Source organism: Eurosta solidaginis, chromosome 2 (assembly GCF_040869045.1).
Source record: "Eurosta solidaginis isolate ZX-2024a chromosome 2, ASM4086904v1, whole genome shotgun sequence".
In the NCBI taxonomy this organism is placed as follows: domain Eukaryota; kingdom Metazoa; phylum Arthropoda; class Insecta; order Diptera; family Tephritidae; genus Eurosta; species Eurosta solidaginis.
The window spans coordinates 287,897,641-287,915,852 of NC_090320.1; the positions used below are offsets into that span (position 1 = coordinate 287,897,641).

The 18,212-nt window shown below is 39.8% G+C and overlaps 1 protein-coding gene across 1 annotated transcript; it reads left to right on the top strand.

Moving 5' to 3' along the window:
- The first annotated feature begins 203 nt into the window (after positions 1 to 203).
- Positions 204 to 17,288, top strand: LOC137241116 (protein transport protein Sec24C-like). Its single transcript, XM_067768374.1, has 11 exons — positions 204 to 1,038; positions 11,219 to 11,623; positions 11,685 to 12,188; positions 12,254 to 12,480; positions 12,541 to 12,782; positions 12,839 to 12,954; positions 13,021 to 13,269; positions 13,333 to 13,782; positions 13,840 to 14,008; positions 14,174 to 14,964; positions 15,034 to 17,288. Exons 1-11 carry the CDS (start codon positions 760 to 762, stop codon positions 15,172 to 15,174), a joined length of 3,573 nt encoding a protein of 1,190 aa, XP_067624475.1. The 5' UTR covers positions 204 to 759; the 3' UTR covers positions 15,175 to 17,288.
- The last annotated feature ends 924 nt before the right edge of the window (positions 17,289 to 18,212 follow it).

Here is an 18,212-nt window from a genome sequence, read left to right on the forward strand (position 1 = left end):
AGACTGAAAAGCTGCAGAATAAGTACAAACTGAGTTGAACTTGTACTGAAAGCCGGTCCTAACTGGAATGCTTACGATTGTGTTGAATGCATTTATATGAACAACAGGATTGTGTCTCGGCCATTATTGTATCATGGCATTGAACACACCTGAAGAATGCGTGCGGTGCTGCGAGCGGGGAAAATTTTTCAATACAAAACTATTTATTTGTGGATTGAATATATATCATGCATTTATTACAGAAAATCTTTGCAGTATTGACGCGTGTTTCAAGCGCTAATGTTTTTAACTTTCTATGGCAATAATTTAAAATCAAAATTCTATTGACAAATAATTTTTTAATTGCATCAAAACATTAAGCTGGCAGCACTGTTTACGTGGCAAACGTCAAAAGCCAAATTTGACAGCAAAATTGGAAATCACAGTACTGCTCTGACGTGGAAGTGACTTTTTCCTCAATAATTTTTCATGCATTTTAAATGAAAATTAAAAGATCTTAATTGGTGAAATTTGCGAGAAAACCCACAAAAAGTGAACTGCAAACCTTGAACATAAATGTACTTACGGTTTTAGCGAAGTATTTGCGTGAAAATTGAGGATTTATAAGCTTGAATTTACCGCACATTAAATTGCAAGCAGTGCACCCAATCCTGTGAGAAAGTATATATTTTTATTGCTGCACTTCTCACGCCTTCCGTCACATACAATACGTACTACCCACATTTGTACACTTGGAAAAAACCTTACCAAAAAAAAAATATGAATCCAAATATGTATGGTGTGCCACCGCTACAACAACAGCAGCAGCAACAATATGCACCAGGTTGGCCACCGGCTGCGCAACCTGGAGGAGGTCAACCAACGCAAATGAGGACTACGGCTGCAGGTTATCCACCAACGAGCATGCCGCCACATACAGCAGCAACACCGACACCACAACAAAGTGTTATACCTGGAGGAATGCCTTCATCACAACAAAATTTTGGACAAGGGCACCAGCTAACACAGGGAGTACTCAATGGCAATTACCAACAACAGGTTTGTGTGATAGTGTGTGTGTGTCTTTGGGGCGTAGAAGGAATTGCATGTATTTGTATAGTATAAACAAGAAGTAGGGTTGATAAGAAGCTTTCTTAGGACGCGCACAAAACAAGGTCAACAATATTGATTGTGATAGCACTTAAGTTGCATTTGTAGTGGTGCTAACGATTTCACATGCATGTTTATTTTTGTGTTCAAGAAAAAACGGTCGACGAATGTAGCTAGCTGCCTCATATATAGCCATATCACAGCGTCGACCTAGTGTTGGACCACCAGTTTCTACTGTTACTTGTCCCACTTAGTAATAGAGCTTTTCATTTATGGCGGCTCGAGTGGTCTAAAACGGGTTTCGATGCAGTTTAAGTAGTTACAAAAGATGTTAATACCGGACCATAGAGGGTTAGGCTGCTTAGAATATACTCGCGGTAGGTATGCCTGTCGTAAGAGGGGACTAAAATACTCAACTGATTCAAGGAGTTGAGTAGTGCCAGCACACTTTATGGCTTCTACAACAGAATTGTCAATCTCACCCGTGGCGAATTCTGTTTCTTTAACAGTCGAGGCTCTGGTGACCGCAAGTTCCATGCAACCAGGGTATGGGGGGAGGTATGGCCTGGCCTCTAAGGTGCAATGTTGTCATATTAAGTCGTTCCGGAGATGATTGGGCTTGTACCTTAATGACGCATGTTACTATTACGTAACGTATCTATATCCGGCAAGGGACCATGTTGTTGTTGTTGTATTAACGATAAAGACACACCCCGAATGCTTTGGGGAATGTTATCGATGTTGATGGTCCTTTGCTGTATATAGGTCCGGTACGTTCCGGTAACAAAGCACCATTAAGATACTAGCCCGAACATCGCGGGAACGATTTATATGACCATATTAAGCCTTCTAGGCCATCCCGGGCTCCCCACCCCCTGGCCTCGGCTGTTAATGAAACAGGATTCGCCACAGATAGGTGAGGTTGACAATTGGGTTGGAGAAGCTATATATTGCGCTGGCAACTCCTTGAGAGGTTCGCGCTAATGCCGCCTTGAATTTGGTATTTTAGTCGCTTCTTACGACAGGCATACCTACCGCAGGTTTATTCTACGCCACCTAACCCGCTGGGGGAAAGGACCACCGACATCAATAACACTCCCCAAAACCTTATGGCTGTTTATTTTACCCTACAACAACAGCACATGCCAATGCCGAAATATACCGGATTAATATCCGTCAAAGGCCTTTCCATACAGTTTGCGGTAAAATAACATCATCTGCTTGTTTTATGTAGTCTATATAAGAATATAAAAATCAAATTCTGTGTATGTGTGTATGTTCGCTATGGAAACGTATTTTCCACACTTCAATCATCACCAAATTTTGGTTATAGGTTCCTTCGATCAACGGGAAGGTTTTAGGCTAAAAATAAATTCGATATATAAAAGGGGCGTGGCACCTCGCATACAAATGGTATCTTTGGTACTGCATAACTTTGAAGGTATACATGCCAGAACATTTAAATTCAGTAAGGAGTTATATGAGGTCAATCCCTAACACCACCAAGAAAATGTGGATTGGGAAAAACGCGGCGTGGCACCTCCCATACAAATGGAATATATCATACTGCATATCTCTTGATGTAGTAATGGTAGGATAATGAAAAGTGGTAAGCAGCTATATGACGTGAAGTCCTAACACCTCCAGTAAAATGTGGAATGGGGAAAAAGGGGCGTGGCACCTTCCCTACAAATAGATTTTTCAGAACTATGGCTGCCGTACAAACATAAGTTATTTTAACACCTAAAGTTTGACTGCATTGTTGAGTTTGGCTGTTATGCCCTTTGGACGTTTAGTAATCTGCCGCCGTTAAAAAAATGTATTAGCTTCAGTCTATCTACATCTATCTATGTATATATATAAAAATTAAATTCTGTGTGTGTGTTCCCTATGAAAACTTGTTTCCCATACTTCAGTCATCACCAAATTTTTGCTGTAGGTTCCTTCGATCAAGACGAAAGTTTTTCATATTTCAGAATTAAGAATTTTAAATGTAAATGTTTTTGTTTTTTGGCTATGCGAACGAACTATCTTCGCTCCCAAAAATGATCATGTTAACAAAATCAATGATGACGACCTTTATGTCAGGAATTGCCCGGTGAATCCAGTACTCAAAGAAAAGTACCCAAAACTTGTGGAAGAGGAACGCATACTCCCCAGGGAAACGCGTGTCACTCTTGCTCAACTTCGTTCTGGATACTGTAACAGGTTAAACTCTTACCTATCCAGAATCAACCCTGACATACAAAATGTATGCCCCGCTTGCAATGTGTCCCCACATGACACCAACCACCTCTTTAATTGTAATGTGGAACCGATGCCTCTAACACCCCTTTCATTATGGTCCACCCCTGTTGAAACAGCAAGTTTCCTTGGACTCCCGTTAGAGGATATTGATGACAATTTGTGATCGGTCGCGGCTGTTATGTGGAGCGAAGCACTGCTACAACAACAACAACAATATCGCATTTAAAACCAAATTCCTGGTGAAGCGACGAAATATAAATCGATCGACACAGTTACAGATGAAGATAAAATTGTGAATTATCCAATTGAATTTCTAAACTCTTTAGAACCACCTAGAATGCCTGCGCATATATCAACTTTGAAAATTGGCTCACCAATCATGCTTCTTCGGAATTTAAACCCACCAAAATTGTGCAAATGACTTTGCGTTTAGAAATTAATACCGAATTTAATCGAAGCAACAATCATCAGCGGTAAAAGCAAAGGTGAAGATGTGATCATACCACGGATCCCAATCATTCCTGCAGATTTGCCATTCAATTTTAAGCGCTTACAGTTTCCTGTACGCCTTGCTTTTGCAAGCACAAGGACAATCCCTTACTATTGCAGGCTTAAATTTAGAGAGTCCGTGCTTTTCCCATGACCAGCTATATGTTGCTTGCTCTAGAGTTGGAAAATCAAAAAATTTGCTTATTTTTGCACAACGAAAAAACCAAAATATTATGTACCCACTTGCATTACAATAAGATACAATAATAAAATGTTTTAAAGGAAAATTTCACCAAATATGCGTACAAAATTCAATTCAATTTACAGAACAATAAATTAAATTATCAAAAAACAAAACAGAAAAAATAACGCAACATTCATTCTATCTCGGGCGTTACAACGTACGCCTGGTAAGGCTAGTCTCAAGTAAAACTCATATCTATTGGGTGGGCTTTACTAATTACATGAGAACACATTCAATACTCACACAGGTAGATAATGAAGGTTTCACCTCACCACTATGTCACGTAAACTTAATTGAACTAAGTCTAACGTTATGTACAATATGAGTTCGCTTGTGGACTATGACATGTTCGTTCTTATTGAAACCTGGCTAAATCCTGGGTTCTTTGATGCTGAGTTTTTTGACTCTAACCTGTACACTGTCTATCGCAAGGATCGCGATTTTTCCAAAACTGGACTCTCTAGAGGCGGTGGAGTTTTAATTGCCATACGCCGGCACATCAACTCGTCGCTTGTGGAGCTGAAGGATCAAGACTCGCTTTTGGACCAACTGTGTGTCTCATTTCGCGGCATCTGAAATTTTTATCCGTGTGTCATACATTCCACCGTCTAGTCTAGACTCACTTTATAAGTCTCATATAGATAATATTACTGATTTAGTTCGATCTTGTGATAGTGGTAACTTTTGCCTATTGGGTGAGTTTAATTTGCCTAATATTGAATGGTCTTACGTCGATAATAACTACTCATTGGTTCCGAACAATGTAAACACCACTTCTGAGATTTACCTTATTGACAGTTTCTCAAGTGTTAGTCTTTCTCAGATCAACGGCTTCACCAATCAACTGTCGAGAATTCTTGATCTTGCCTTTCTTAATGATAATTTTAGCTGTACGGTCACCGAATGCCTGGAACCGTTGTCGTGCTCTGGTTTGCACCACATTCCGCTTATCCTCGAAGTAGAATTCTATAACTTCGAAAGTATTGGAACTCTGAATGAGGATCCTAATTTTTCACTTAGACGTGGAAATTATGACTGTATATATCAGGAAGTTTCTTCCGTTGATTGGGAAGCCCTGTTTCGGGGATGTGATGTTGTTGTTGTTGTTGTAGCGATAAGGTTGCTCCCCGAAGGCTTTGGGGAGTGTTATCGATGTGATGGTCCTTTGTCGGATACAAATCCGGTACGCTCCGGTACCATAGCACCATTAAGGTGCTAGCCCGACCATCTCGGGAACGATTTATGTGGCCACATTAAACCTTCAGGCCATTCCCTCCCTCCCTACCCCCAAGTTCCATGAGGAGCTTGGGGTCGCCAGAGCCTCGTCTGTTAGTGAAACAGGATTCGCCGCGGATAGGTGAGGTTGACAATTGGGTTTGGAGAAGCTATATATTGCGCTGGCAACCTGAAAGGTTGCGCTACACAGCCCCTTGAATCTGGTAGTTTAGTCGCCTCTTACGACAGGCATACCTACGGGGATGTGATCTTGCTCGATGCTTCAGCTTATTTAAAAACGTTGTAAAGCAAATCTGCATAAACAATATACCTCAGAAAATGAAGCGGTGTTACAGAATACCATGGTATACTAGAAAACTAAAGAGGCTTAAGAATCAGAGGAATAGGTTTTACAAAAATTTCAAGGCCACTAAACTAATGGCGTATAAAGAAAAATACCTGCGTTATTCCAAATCATTCAAAGCGTTAGGCAAGAGGCTCCATGGTAACTATGTTCGTAATTTTTAATCCGACATTAAGGAAAACCCTAGGGCATTCTGGACTTATGTAAATTCCAAAAAACGATGCTCAAGTATCCCTGCCTCAGTCATCTATAATTCTGAGCATGCTTCATCAACAGCTGAAGCGGCCAATCTTTTTACAGCCTTCTTCTGCTCCAATTTCGTTACGCCACCGGAAGACCCGCAGGAGTTGCCCACTGTGGTTGACAGTCCCATTAACTTTGGTGCGCTGACTCTATCAATTAAAGATATGGTCGATGGAATCCAGAATATTAAATCATCTACCCATACTGATATTGACGGCTTATCGTCTTATCTTTTGAAAAATTGTTTGGCTCTGGCATTTCCCCTCCTTTTAATTTTCAACAAATCTTTAGAGTGGGGCCAATTTATTGATGCGTGGAAGATAACCTTCATCAGCCCTATTTTCAAGTGTGGTAGCAAGAACAATGTCGCGAATTATAGGCCCATTGCAAAATTATCATCGGTTTCAAAATTATTCGAGTACATTGCTGTTAAACCTCTAATCACTGAAAATCAGCATGGTTTTATGGCCGGTAGATCCACTGTAACAAACCTATCTATCTTCTCTGATTTTTGCATATCTTCTTTTAATGACCGTTGTCAAGTTGATACTGTGTACACCGACTTCTCAAAAGCATTTTATAAAGTTAGTCATTCTATCCTGATTTCTAAATTGACTCGCATGGGCTTCCACTCGATGTTTTTATCATGGATTAAATCATACCTCCACCAGCGTAGCTGTGTTGTGTTTATAGACAATAACTCTTCAAACACATTCACAGCCACCTCTGGGGTGCCTCAAGGTAGCATACTTGGCCCATTACTTTTTGTAGTTTTTATAAACGATATTTCCACCTGCTTCCAGCACTCTAATTTTCTATTATACGCTGATGACCTAAAGATTTTTAATACCATCGCAAACTCAGACGACGTGATTAAAATGCAATCTGATTTAGATAACGTTGCTGTTTGGTGTCGTGTCAATAACTTGCCACTAAATGTTAGCAAATGCTTTCATATAAGCTTTTCTAAATCTCGTGGCCTCATTCCCACTTCCTACTCTCTCGATGGTACCCACCTCTCAACTCTTAACGAGATAAAGGACTTGGGTGTTGTCTTCGATTCGAAATTTTCTTTCACGACTCATATAAATTCTACTATTGCTAAGGCGTATTCACTTCTGGCTTTTATTAGGCGTTCCTGCACAGACTTCACGGATCCCTACACCCTCAAGTTATTGTTCACTGCACTAGTTCGTTCGAAGCTAGAATATGTCTGTTTTATTTGGAGGCCGTATCATGAATGCCATATTGTTAGGCTTGAACGTGTGCAGAAAGCGTTTGTTCGGTTCGCGCTGCGCTCGATGAACTTTTCTGAACCGATTCCATCTTATAAATCCAGGTGCTCACTTATCAAATTAGAGTCCCTGGAATGCAGAAGAACTGTCCTATCGCTCACGTTTGTTTATGACATCATTAATGGCGTAGTTGATGCACCTTGTCTCCTCAGGAATCTCCGATTCCATATCCCTATAAGGCCTCTTCGTAATATACCTATTTTCTATACGGATTGTGTCCGAACCCTCTATGCCTCAAACGCACCTTTGCTTAGAGCTATGACCGACTTTAATCGCATCTCTGATTCTTCAGCTATTGATTTTGCTCGTTCTAAGTTTACTTTTAAAACAACACTTACTGATATCTTTTCAAACAGATAAATGTGCTGGTCAATCTCTTCATAGCATGTAAGTTTTATTGTGTCTATACTCAACTTATGTACTATACTATTAAATAATTATCTAATTTTAATTTAACATTGTTATCTAGTCTGTAAAGGCTTTAAATGCCATAGACTGAAATAAAGAAATATGAAATAATTGGCGCTTAACCGTCTAAACGGTTATAGCCGTCCAACAAGGCGCGCCAGTCGCTCCTTCGCTCCGCCAAATGGCGCCAATTGGTCACACCAAGGGAGTTTAGATCGTTTTCCACCTGGTCCTTCCAACGGAGTGGGGGCCGCCTTCTACCTCTGCTTCCATATGCGGGTTCCGATAGAAACACTTTCTTGGCCGGAGCATCATGTTCTTGTTGTTGTAGCAGTGCTTCGCCTTCGCGACCGATCACAAATTGTCATCAATATCCTCTAACGGGAGTCCAAGGAAACTTGCTGTTCGCCAAGGACCTGCTTGTGTTTTTTTGCTTCATACGGCTGGGTTCTCAGGTGCCGTATTTCCTCAAAATGCTTACGGAGATGACTCCTTAAGCCCCTAGGCGGTTTTAGCTCATCAATCAGATGTCTGTTTGGATGCCCAGGTTTCTGGGTATTCAACATGAACTGTTTGGTTAGCATCTCATTTCTCTCCCTAATGGGGAGTATTCTCGTCTCATTATGTAGATGGTGTTCTGAGGACATAAGAAGGCAGCCCGTAGCAGTTCTGAGAGCAGTATTTTGGCAGGCCTGTAGATTCTTCCAGTGGGTAATTTTTGGGCTTGGCGACCATATGGGTGACGCGTAGCACGTAAACGGCTGGCCAATTGCTTTGCATGTAGTAATGAGCGTTTCTTTACCTTTTCCCCAGGTACTGTCAGCAAGGGATTTGAGGATTTTATTACGGCTCTGGATTTTCGGAACAATTGCGGCTGCGTCCTCACCAAAATGTAGATCCTGATCAAACGTCACACTTAGGATTTTGGGGTGTAGGACAGTCGGTAGCGTAGTGCCATCGACATGGATGTTCAAAATGGTCGACATTTGGGACGTCCATGTTGTAAATAAGGTCGCGGAAGATTTAGTCGGTGATAATGCCAGGTTTCGCGAGGCGAAAAAACTGGAGCTATCAGTGAGGTAGCCGTTTATTCTGTTGCAGAGCTCATCGATCTGTGGGCCTGGGCCTGTGGCCATTATTGTGCACGGCGTATGAAACGATAGTGACCCAGATAATTTGCGGTCCACCTTTTAAGAAGGGGGGGGGGGGGGAGGGTAGACCCTTCCAGGTCTTGCAGTAACGTGCCATGGTTGACCGTATCAAAAGCTTTTGATAGGACTAGCGCTACGAGTACTGTTCTATGGTAGGGGTTTTGATTTAAACCGTAATTTATCTGGGTGCTGATGGCATTTAGCGCGGTGGTGGTGCTATGGAGTTTTCTGAAGCCATGCTGATGACAGGCTAGCTGCAAATTTGCTTGGAAGTAGGGGAGCAAAATGGCTTCAAGCGTCTTTGCTACTAGCGATAGGAGAGATATCGGACGATACGACTCTCCTATGTTAGCTGGTTTCCCAGAATTTAGTACCGGGACCACCTTGGCAATTTTACATTTTTCGGGTATGACAAAGGTGGAAAGAGACAAGTTGAAGACATGCGATAAGTATTTGAAACCCTCTTTCCCTAGGCTTTTAAGCATCGACATGGCTGTGCCGTCTGGGCCCACTGCTTTGGATGGTTTAGCGTGACCAATGGCATCTTCAACCTCTCTGGCGGTGATGGTAATTGGTGACGCGCTGAATTTATGTTTATGTGCGTGTCTGTTGGCCCTCCGTCTATCTTTGTCGACCGTAGAATGCATTACATATTGACGGCAGAAAGCGCTCGCGCATTTTTTCGAATCCGACAGCACTTTATCGCCGAAGGCGATGGAAACTTTTTCATTGTGCTTAGACGGATTCGATAGGGACTTTACTGTGGACCAAAGTTTACCTACACCGGTAGAGAGGTTACAACCTCTAAGTTGCTCCTCCTATTTCGCCCGCTTGTGTTCATCCACAAGCAATCTGATACGTTGGTTTATATCCCTTATTTGGGGGTCGCCTGGGTCGAGCTGTCTTATAAGGTCACGTTCTCTCGCTAAATTTGCGGCCTCGGCCGGGAAGTGGGGCCGAATTTCGGGAATTCTCCCGGCGGTAATGAAACGTGCCGAGGCGGATTCAATGACCTTGCAGAAAGCACGCTCCCCTTGGCGGGCATCAGTCGGGATAGGGAGGGCAGCAAAGAGGTTGTCTGTAAAAGATTTGTATTCCTCCCACTTTCCTTTTTTAAAGTTTATTAAAGTGCGTTTTTCTGTAACGATGAAGTCGGCACTACGCTCGAACGAAATAAGTATAGGCAGGTGGTCGGATGCCAATGTTACCATCGGCTGCCAGTTGACGCAGTTTACGAGTTCTGCGCTCACGATTGAGATATTCGGCGAACTGTGACAGCTTCCTACCATACGTGTGGGGGCGTCTCCGTTTATTGTGCAGAACGTCGTTTCTTCTATTTGATCCGCCAACATCTCACCCCTACTGTCCGCCCGCAAGTTTGAATGCCATAGATCGTGATGGGCATTAAAGTCGCCTAATATAATGCGATTGTTGCCAGTGAGTAAGGCGCTAATATTAGGGCGGTATCCTCTGGGGCAACAGGTGGCAGGAGGGATGTAGATGTTGATGATTTCTAGGTTTGCATCGCCTGACCGGACAGATAGGCCTTGACGTTCTAATACATTGTCCCTGCGGTCGATGCCAGGATCAAATATATAATATTGCACAGAGTGGTGTATGATAAACGCGAGGCCGCCTCCATTTCCGCTCTCGCGGTCTTTCCTGTGGACATTATATCCAGAGCAGGTCGGCAATGCAGATCTTGCTGTGAGTTTAGTCTCTTGAATCGCAGCAATGCGGATGTTGTGCCGCTTCATGAAATCGACTATCTCCGTAATCTTTCCAGTTAATACATTACAGTTTAACTGCAGAATTCTGAAGTGTATAAGGGGAGACGCCGCCACGTTTTCCAAGATTTGGCGCATTGTGAAAATCTGGTCGATGGTAGATTTACCAGGTCTGAAGCCGCACTGATAAGGTCCAATCAGCCGCTGCTCACGCCTTTCTGCTTCTGTTTTTTTCTTCCTGAAAAGGCTTAACATAATTGATCGCAAGAAAGAAATTAAAACACGTGTATTTGAAGACTTCAACTTATTCTGAGTCGGTAGTCACATTGAATTGTATCAAACAACATAGAAATTACCACGCAGAATGTGACTTCTCGAACACTTTAGCCACACTGTTTGAGAGGCCTTGAAAGTTTCACCCGACAGCTGATCCTATTCGTTCATATAAGTAATGTATATTGGAAAGATCTCTGTAATCTTCCGAACGTTCCAATAAACAGAAATTATCCACACTTTCGGTAAATCAATAAAATGAATCAGCTATCATGTACATAGTCTGATCTTGTTCTTGACTAAAGTATGTTTTTACAAGAACTTATAACACTAGAGGCGATTGGGAGGGTCATTTTAAACGAATCTGCGCCTCCCGAAATTTAAAGTAATCCAATAATGTACATACTTAAGCTTGCCCAATAAATCAAACGATCATATGTATATTTATTTTTCCTCTTTACTTCATCCAACAGTTAACAAATTCTATGAGCGGCTTATCCATGAATCCATTGAAGCAACCGGCTTCGACTGCTCCGCAACCCAATACACCATATACAAATGCAAATCTTCCAGGTGCTCCTCCAAATAATGCTACTCAGCAAGATGCCCTACCATTAACAAATGGACCACCAACTGGCATACAAGCGCAACAATGGCACCAACAACCGAATAATAACAATAACTTTATAGCTGGTCAATATGCCAATGGTCAAGCACCTAAGTCACCGCCTCAAGCCAATGCGCCAACTTCCATGTATTCGCCAGCGCATCCAACAATGACACCACCAGGGCAGTGTGTGCCTGGTGGTCCCAAGCAGATGACTATAAATAGCGCAAATATACCTGGCTTGCCTCATATGCCACCACCAAAACAAGCAGTATGCGCAAGCATATATTTTTTAATAACTTTCTGTCTAATAAATTTTGTTATTTTTCTAGACTGGACCTCCTCAAACTGGTCAACCACCAGTTTCAGCTACACCACCAACATCAATTGCAGGCGGTGTAACAGGTGAACAGCAAATACCAACGCAACCGGGTCCAATGCCACGACAGCCTGGTCAAATGCCACCACAACACCCTATGCAACAGCCATTTGGTGGCCATGAGCAATCTGGTCCTCCACAGCCAGTTATGCCAATGTATATACCACTACAGCAACAACAACAGCAACCGGATTACGCAATGCCACAACAGCAGCAGCAACAACCTCCCCAGCCTGGCTATCCGGCAATGCCACAACAGCCGGGCTATTCACCACAACCTGGTCCATCTAGTTATCCTCCACAACCTCAACAGCCAGGTTATCATCTACAACAACCAGGTGCACCAGGTGGTTACATGGGTCAAATGATGCCACCAACGCAACCTGGACAGGCGCCAATGCCCAGTCAGCCACCCATACCGGGTCAACCCCCAATGCCCGGACGTCCTGGTTATAACGTATGTTAATACAACTCATATATTTCAAATATTGCTGATGATCCTTTTTATATTCTTTTCTTTAGCAACCACCTGCTGCTGGTACTGGTATGTATCAACAGCCGCAACAGTATGCTCAAGCCCAACGCCGTTTAGATCCTGATCAGATGCCAAATCCGATAAGCGTTATAATTGAAAATCAACGTAGCGCTGGTGGTGTTTTTGTTACTAATCAACCGGGATTGTTACCACCATTGGTGACCACAAAATATGTGGTACAAGATCAGGGAAACTCCTCGCCACGTTACGTTAGGTATTGATATTCGAAATTAATGTTTTCTTTTGCAATGACATTGATTTTTCTCTTTTGCAGGTCCTCTTTGTATTGCATACCTGCAACAGCTGATTTATTAAAAACGACAGCTTTGCCCTTTACGCTTACCATCTCACCAATGGCACGTACTGTTGAGGGTGAATATGAGCCACCCATTGTAAATTTTGGTGAATTGGGTCCAATTAGATGTAATCGTTGCAAGGCTTATATGTCACCGAATATGCAATTTGTAGATGCTGGTCGTCGTTTCCAATGTCTTATGTGTAAAGTAACAACAGAAGGTAAAAAAGTCTTTCACTTTTACTTGTGTTCATTGATTCATGTTTTTTCTCAACAGTGCCAACTGAATATTTCCAACATTTGGATCACACCGGACAGCGTGTCGATAAATATGAACGTCCCGAACTTGTGTTGGGTACATATGAGTTTTTAGCTACAAAGGACTATTGTCGCGTAAGCAGAACTTATAAAATAAATCTCATATAAGTTATTTACAAATTCCTTATTTTGTTGACACAGAATAATACACCCCCGGAGATACCAGCATTTGTATTTGTAATTGATGTATCTTATAACACCATCAAATCGGGATTAGTGCATTTATTATGCTCACAAGTTAAAGATATTCTAAAACATTTACCCATCGATCAGGGTCAAGAGAAATCTAAAATGCGCGTAGGTTTTATTACCTACAATAGTACTGTACATTTTTATAATATTAAAAGTAGTTTGGCACAGCCGCAAATGATGCTTGTAGGCGATGTGCAGGTATGTAGCTGCATTGTTTAATATTTAAAAGTTTACATGCACTTACTTATTCATCTTAAATAGGATATGTTTATGCCTCTACTCGATGGCTTCCTTTGTCAACCCGAAGAATCTGAAGCTTTAATAGATGCGTTAATGGAACAAATACCCAAAATGTTTGTCGATACAAGAGAAACTGAAACTGTACTCTATCCAGCTATACAAGCTGGCTTAGAAGCTTTGAAAGCATCAAATTGTGCCGGCAAATTATTGGTATTCAATTCAACTCTACCCATCGTTGAAGGACGTGGTAAATTGAAGAATCGTGAAGATCGTAAATTGCTTGGTACTGAAAAAGAAAAAACCGTGCTCACGCCACAATGTGTTTCATATAATCAACTTGGTCAAGAATGTGTACAAAATGGTGTATCAGTCGATTTATTTTGTTTCAATAATTCATATATTGACATAGCAACACTGGGACAAGTGTGTCGTTTGAGTGGCGGTGAAGTCTACAAATATACATACTTTCAGGTAATAATAATTTTACATATTTATTATAAATCGAATAATAAATTTTTCTTATAACAGGCTGATTTGGATGGCAGTCGTTTAATTGGGGATATTATTAAAAATATTTCACGGCCAATTGCTTTTGATGCAGTAATGCGAGTACGCACCTCAGCCGGCATACGCCCAACTGACTTCTATGGACACTTCTTTATGACAAATACAACCGATGTGGAATTGGCTAGTATAGGTAGGATAAAGTTTAAAATATACAGACATGTTCTGCAGTTCACTTTCAGCCCATATAAATATGCCGGGCACAGGTTGCGAGTTTGAAAGAAAGTCAGATACAGAACATGCCCGATTTAGAACAAATTTTACAGTGTTTTTAATATGCATTTGCTCACACTAATAGACTGCAACAAATCTGTTGCCATCGAAATCAAGCATGACGACAAATTACCGCCTGAAGAGAATATATATTTACAAATTGCACTGCTCTTCACATCGATTAGTGGTCAACGACGGTTGCGTATATTGAATTTAGCATTACGTGCCACAAATACCATAGCAGATGTTTTCAAATCTTGTGACTTGGACGCCATGATGTTATTCTTTGCTAAACAAGCTTGTTTCAAATTGCTTGAGTTAACACCCAAACAAGTCAAAGATAATTTAATAAATCGTTCAGCACAAATATTGGCATGTTACCGGAAACATTGCACTTCACCAACGTCAGCGGGACAACTTATATTACCGGAATGCCTAAAATTGCTACCACTTTATGTATCATGTTTACTAAAGAACGATGCCATTTCTGGTGGTTCCGATATGACAATCGATGATCGTTCATATGTTATGCAATTTGTATTAACGATGGATTTAAATATGTCTGTTAGCTATTTTTATCCACGTTTCATACCTATACATAATGTAGATGTTGATGGTAATGAGCTACCGATGTTGATACGTTGTACACATGAAAAGATGCTGGAAGATGGTGCCTATATACTCGAAAATGGTGTGCATCTATTTGTTTGGTTGGGACAATCGTTACCACAAACATTCATACAACCAATATTCGGTGTGCAATGTACACAACAAGTAAATGCAGAACGTTTTTCTATAATTGGTGATACGCCATTAGCACAGCGTGTGCGTAATATTATTGATACAATTATGAGAGAGCGTACTAGAAATATGAGGGTATGTTAAATATATTTAAGTGATCTGAACTGATAGTATGTGGCTTTCTATATACAATGTTTACTTTAGGTAACATGCGTCAGACAAAACGATAAATTGGAAACGGTATTTCGGCATTTCCTTGTCGAAGATCGCGGCACAGATGGCAGTCCCAGCTACGTAGACTTTTTATGTCACATGCATAAGGAAATAAAAGATTTATTAAGTTAGCTTGTAAGCGGTTACGGAAATAGCAGCAGCAGCTGTAGCTATAAGTCGCAAAGTGGGTATAAAGGTGATGATAGAACAACAACGCCATCAATGTGCCGTAGCTATTCCCAGAATCGTGCACGTTTGCATAGGCTTTCGCGTAAAAGATGGTAGATTACATACAACATATGCATACAACAAACATACAACTAATACAACAGCTACGAGAATCAACGTAGACGCATACAAAAGCGACGTTACTATAAATAAATTGCAATTGAAAAGCCCAAGCTACATACATACATATAAACGTATATACATATTATTGAACATGCAATATATCTAATGTAATTGTGTCGTTCTGCTAAAAAAAAAAACTATCTATATTTTTTTATGATTTGAAATTTGCGCTTATCAATTGTTTGCATTCCCACTTGTTTGCTGTACTTTATTATATTTTATTTTTGCTTTAGTTTAGTTTCATATGTACATGTAAAAATGTGCAAATTTTTATTCATACTATTGTTTTGCAATTGTAAACAAACGCAACTTTAAAATATTTGCAAAATATATACGAAAACATTCAATAAAGTAGTTAATTGTACCCTGAAAAATTATACGCGATTGTATTTAATGAAAATGTGTGCATTCTATTTTATTAAAAAAATGTTTTTGTTTTTTTATAGGCCTATTGATAAATGATTCAAGGTTTGATTCGAGCTCAAGGCTAGAACAATTATTTTTCTTTTTAATGATAATTACTGTTATTTATTAATTTTTCTATAATTGAAAAATTGTTTTTGGAATATTAAGTAGAAAAATTTTCAGACAACCTGCCATAGCTGCGCAGATAGATCCATTTCGAATGGTGCTAAGCCTTCATCATCAGTATGCTTTAGGCACGCTGCGCTAACCATTTAGCTATACAGCGCATTCCCATTTCGAAATGGATCTATCTGCGCAGCTATGGCAGGTTGTCTGAAAAATTTTCTACTTATTATTACAAAAACAAAATACCATTTTTCAATTATAGAAAAATTAAAAATAACAATAATTATCATTAGAAAAAAAATTATTGTTCTGGCCTTTAGCTCGAATCGAACTTTGAATTATTAAAAAAATTTTAAATACAATTTTTGGGTATTCGCTCAATAAAACAGCTGTGGTCAAAACTTATGTTTCAATATGTAAAAAAAAAAATAATAATTTTTTTTTTCAAAATGTTTATAAAATATTTTTTAAACATTTTTGAACAATGTTGTCATCTTCTGCTTGTAGTTTATCAAAATATTTTTTCTTTATCGAATTTTTTTTTAAAGGTGGTGCGAGAGTTCCATAATTCCCTTGTAACTGTTTTGGAAATTAGCATTAAAAATCCATATTAAACATTTCTTAACAGTTTGTGTGAAAATTCCACATTTCCCTTGAAACTGTTTTCAAAATTAGCAATAGTTTGACGATAAAAGCAACGAAAATCAATGAGGTTCGGAAATAGGTAACTTAACTTAACTCCAAAAATAATTCGAATTTCGAAAAAATTTATTTCGAAAACTCAAAATTCTCCCAAAACTTCAGCTGTTTTATTTTAGACCGTAATTCGTGTAATATTTGAAAGAAATCAATATCAAACAGTTTGAGGTGGCACTCACATGCTAAAAAAAAATTACATTAAATTGCGTATTCAAATAAATAATTTAAATTTATATAACTATACAAAAACAAAATGCTTAATAAATAAACTTTTAAAATTTTCAAGCTCGGAATTTCGAATATTTCTTTTTTATATGTGAATGTGCAAATAATAAAAGCAAATTTTTTTAATTTGAAAAGTGATATTTAATTTATATGTAATAGGCATAAGTTAAGTAATTTTCTTTTTTGTTTTTGTCAAGTTTGAAACCTTTTCTCTAAATCCCATCTGGCCAAAGGTCATTCGTTTGTATGAAGTATATGTTAAATTTTTTGTAATAACAAAGCTGAATGTTGAGTAAAATATGTAATATTACGTGAAAGTGCTTAACGGTGTTTTTTGATTATTTCATGAAGAATACATGAGAATTTAATTACATATACATACAATTTTAAAATATACATACTACATATATACATTAAATTTATTCGCATTTAAACAAAAAGGTGGTTTATTATTCGTATTTGTTAACAGTACATTATTTTTCGCTAATGTCATATTTGTTGGTTGTTGTTACTGCATGAGTATTATTGAACATTTTTTGGCGTTTCCAGGTGTGGCATAACCAGGTGAAGTAAGCCGCAAATTTTCTTGCTCTAAATTTTTCTTTGTTTTTAAACGGTTTTATTTAGCTTGACTTGACAGGCTGGCCGGCACGAATTTTGTAATTGAAATTTAAGTAACTTCCCGATAAGCTACAAGCTGGAAACTTGGAATATAGTTCAGAACCCGATGACAATGCAATAATAAGAAGAAAAAAACTCCAATAGGTGGAGCATGGATCGAAATATTTCAAAAAATCGTTTTTGTGGTCATAAAACATAATACATACATGAATAGAAAGCGACCTATGATGCCCGATTTGGCGTACCGCCGACTTCATCGTCACCGAAAAACGCACTTTCATAAACTTCAAAAAAGGAAAGTGGGAAGAATATAAATCTGCAACAGACAGCAGCTTTGCTGCCCTCCCTATCCCGACTGATGCCCGCCAAGGGGAGCGTGCCTTCCGTAAGGTCATTGAATCCGCCTCGGCACATTTCATTCCCGCCGGGAGAATTCCCGAAATCCGGTCCCACTTCCCGGCGGAGGCCGGTAGCTTAGCGAGGGAACGCGACCTTATAAGACAGCTTGATCCAGGCGACCCCCAAATAAGGGATATAAACCAATGCATCAGATTGCTTGTGGACGAACACAAGCGGGCGAAATGGGAAGAGCACCTAAGAGTTTGTAACCTCTCTACCGGTGTAGGTAAACTTTGGTCCACCGTAAAGTCCCTATCGAATCCGACTAAGCACAAAGACAAAGTTTCCATCGCCTTTGGCGATAAGGTGCTGTCGGATGCGGAAAAATGCGCGAGCGCTTTCTG

Bases quoted from the DNA above. Each gene is read 5' to 3' on its own strand.
- LOC137241116 (XM_067768374.1), top strand. From the start codon at position 760: ATGAATCCAAATATGTATGGTGTGCCACCGCTACAACAACAGCAGCAG. The intron at 12,189-12,253 runs GTATGTTAATAC...TCTTTTCTTTAG, and splicing joins CCGGACGTCCTGGTTATAAC to CAACCACCTGCTGCTGGTAC. The intron at 12,481-12,540 runs GTATTGATATTC...TCTCTTTTGCAG, and splicing joins TCCTCGCCACGTTACGTTAG to GTCCTCTTTGTATTGCATAC.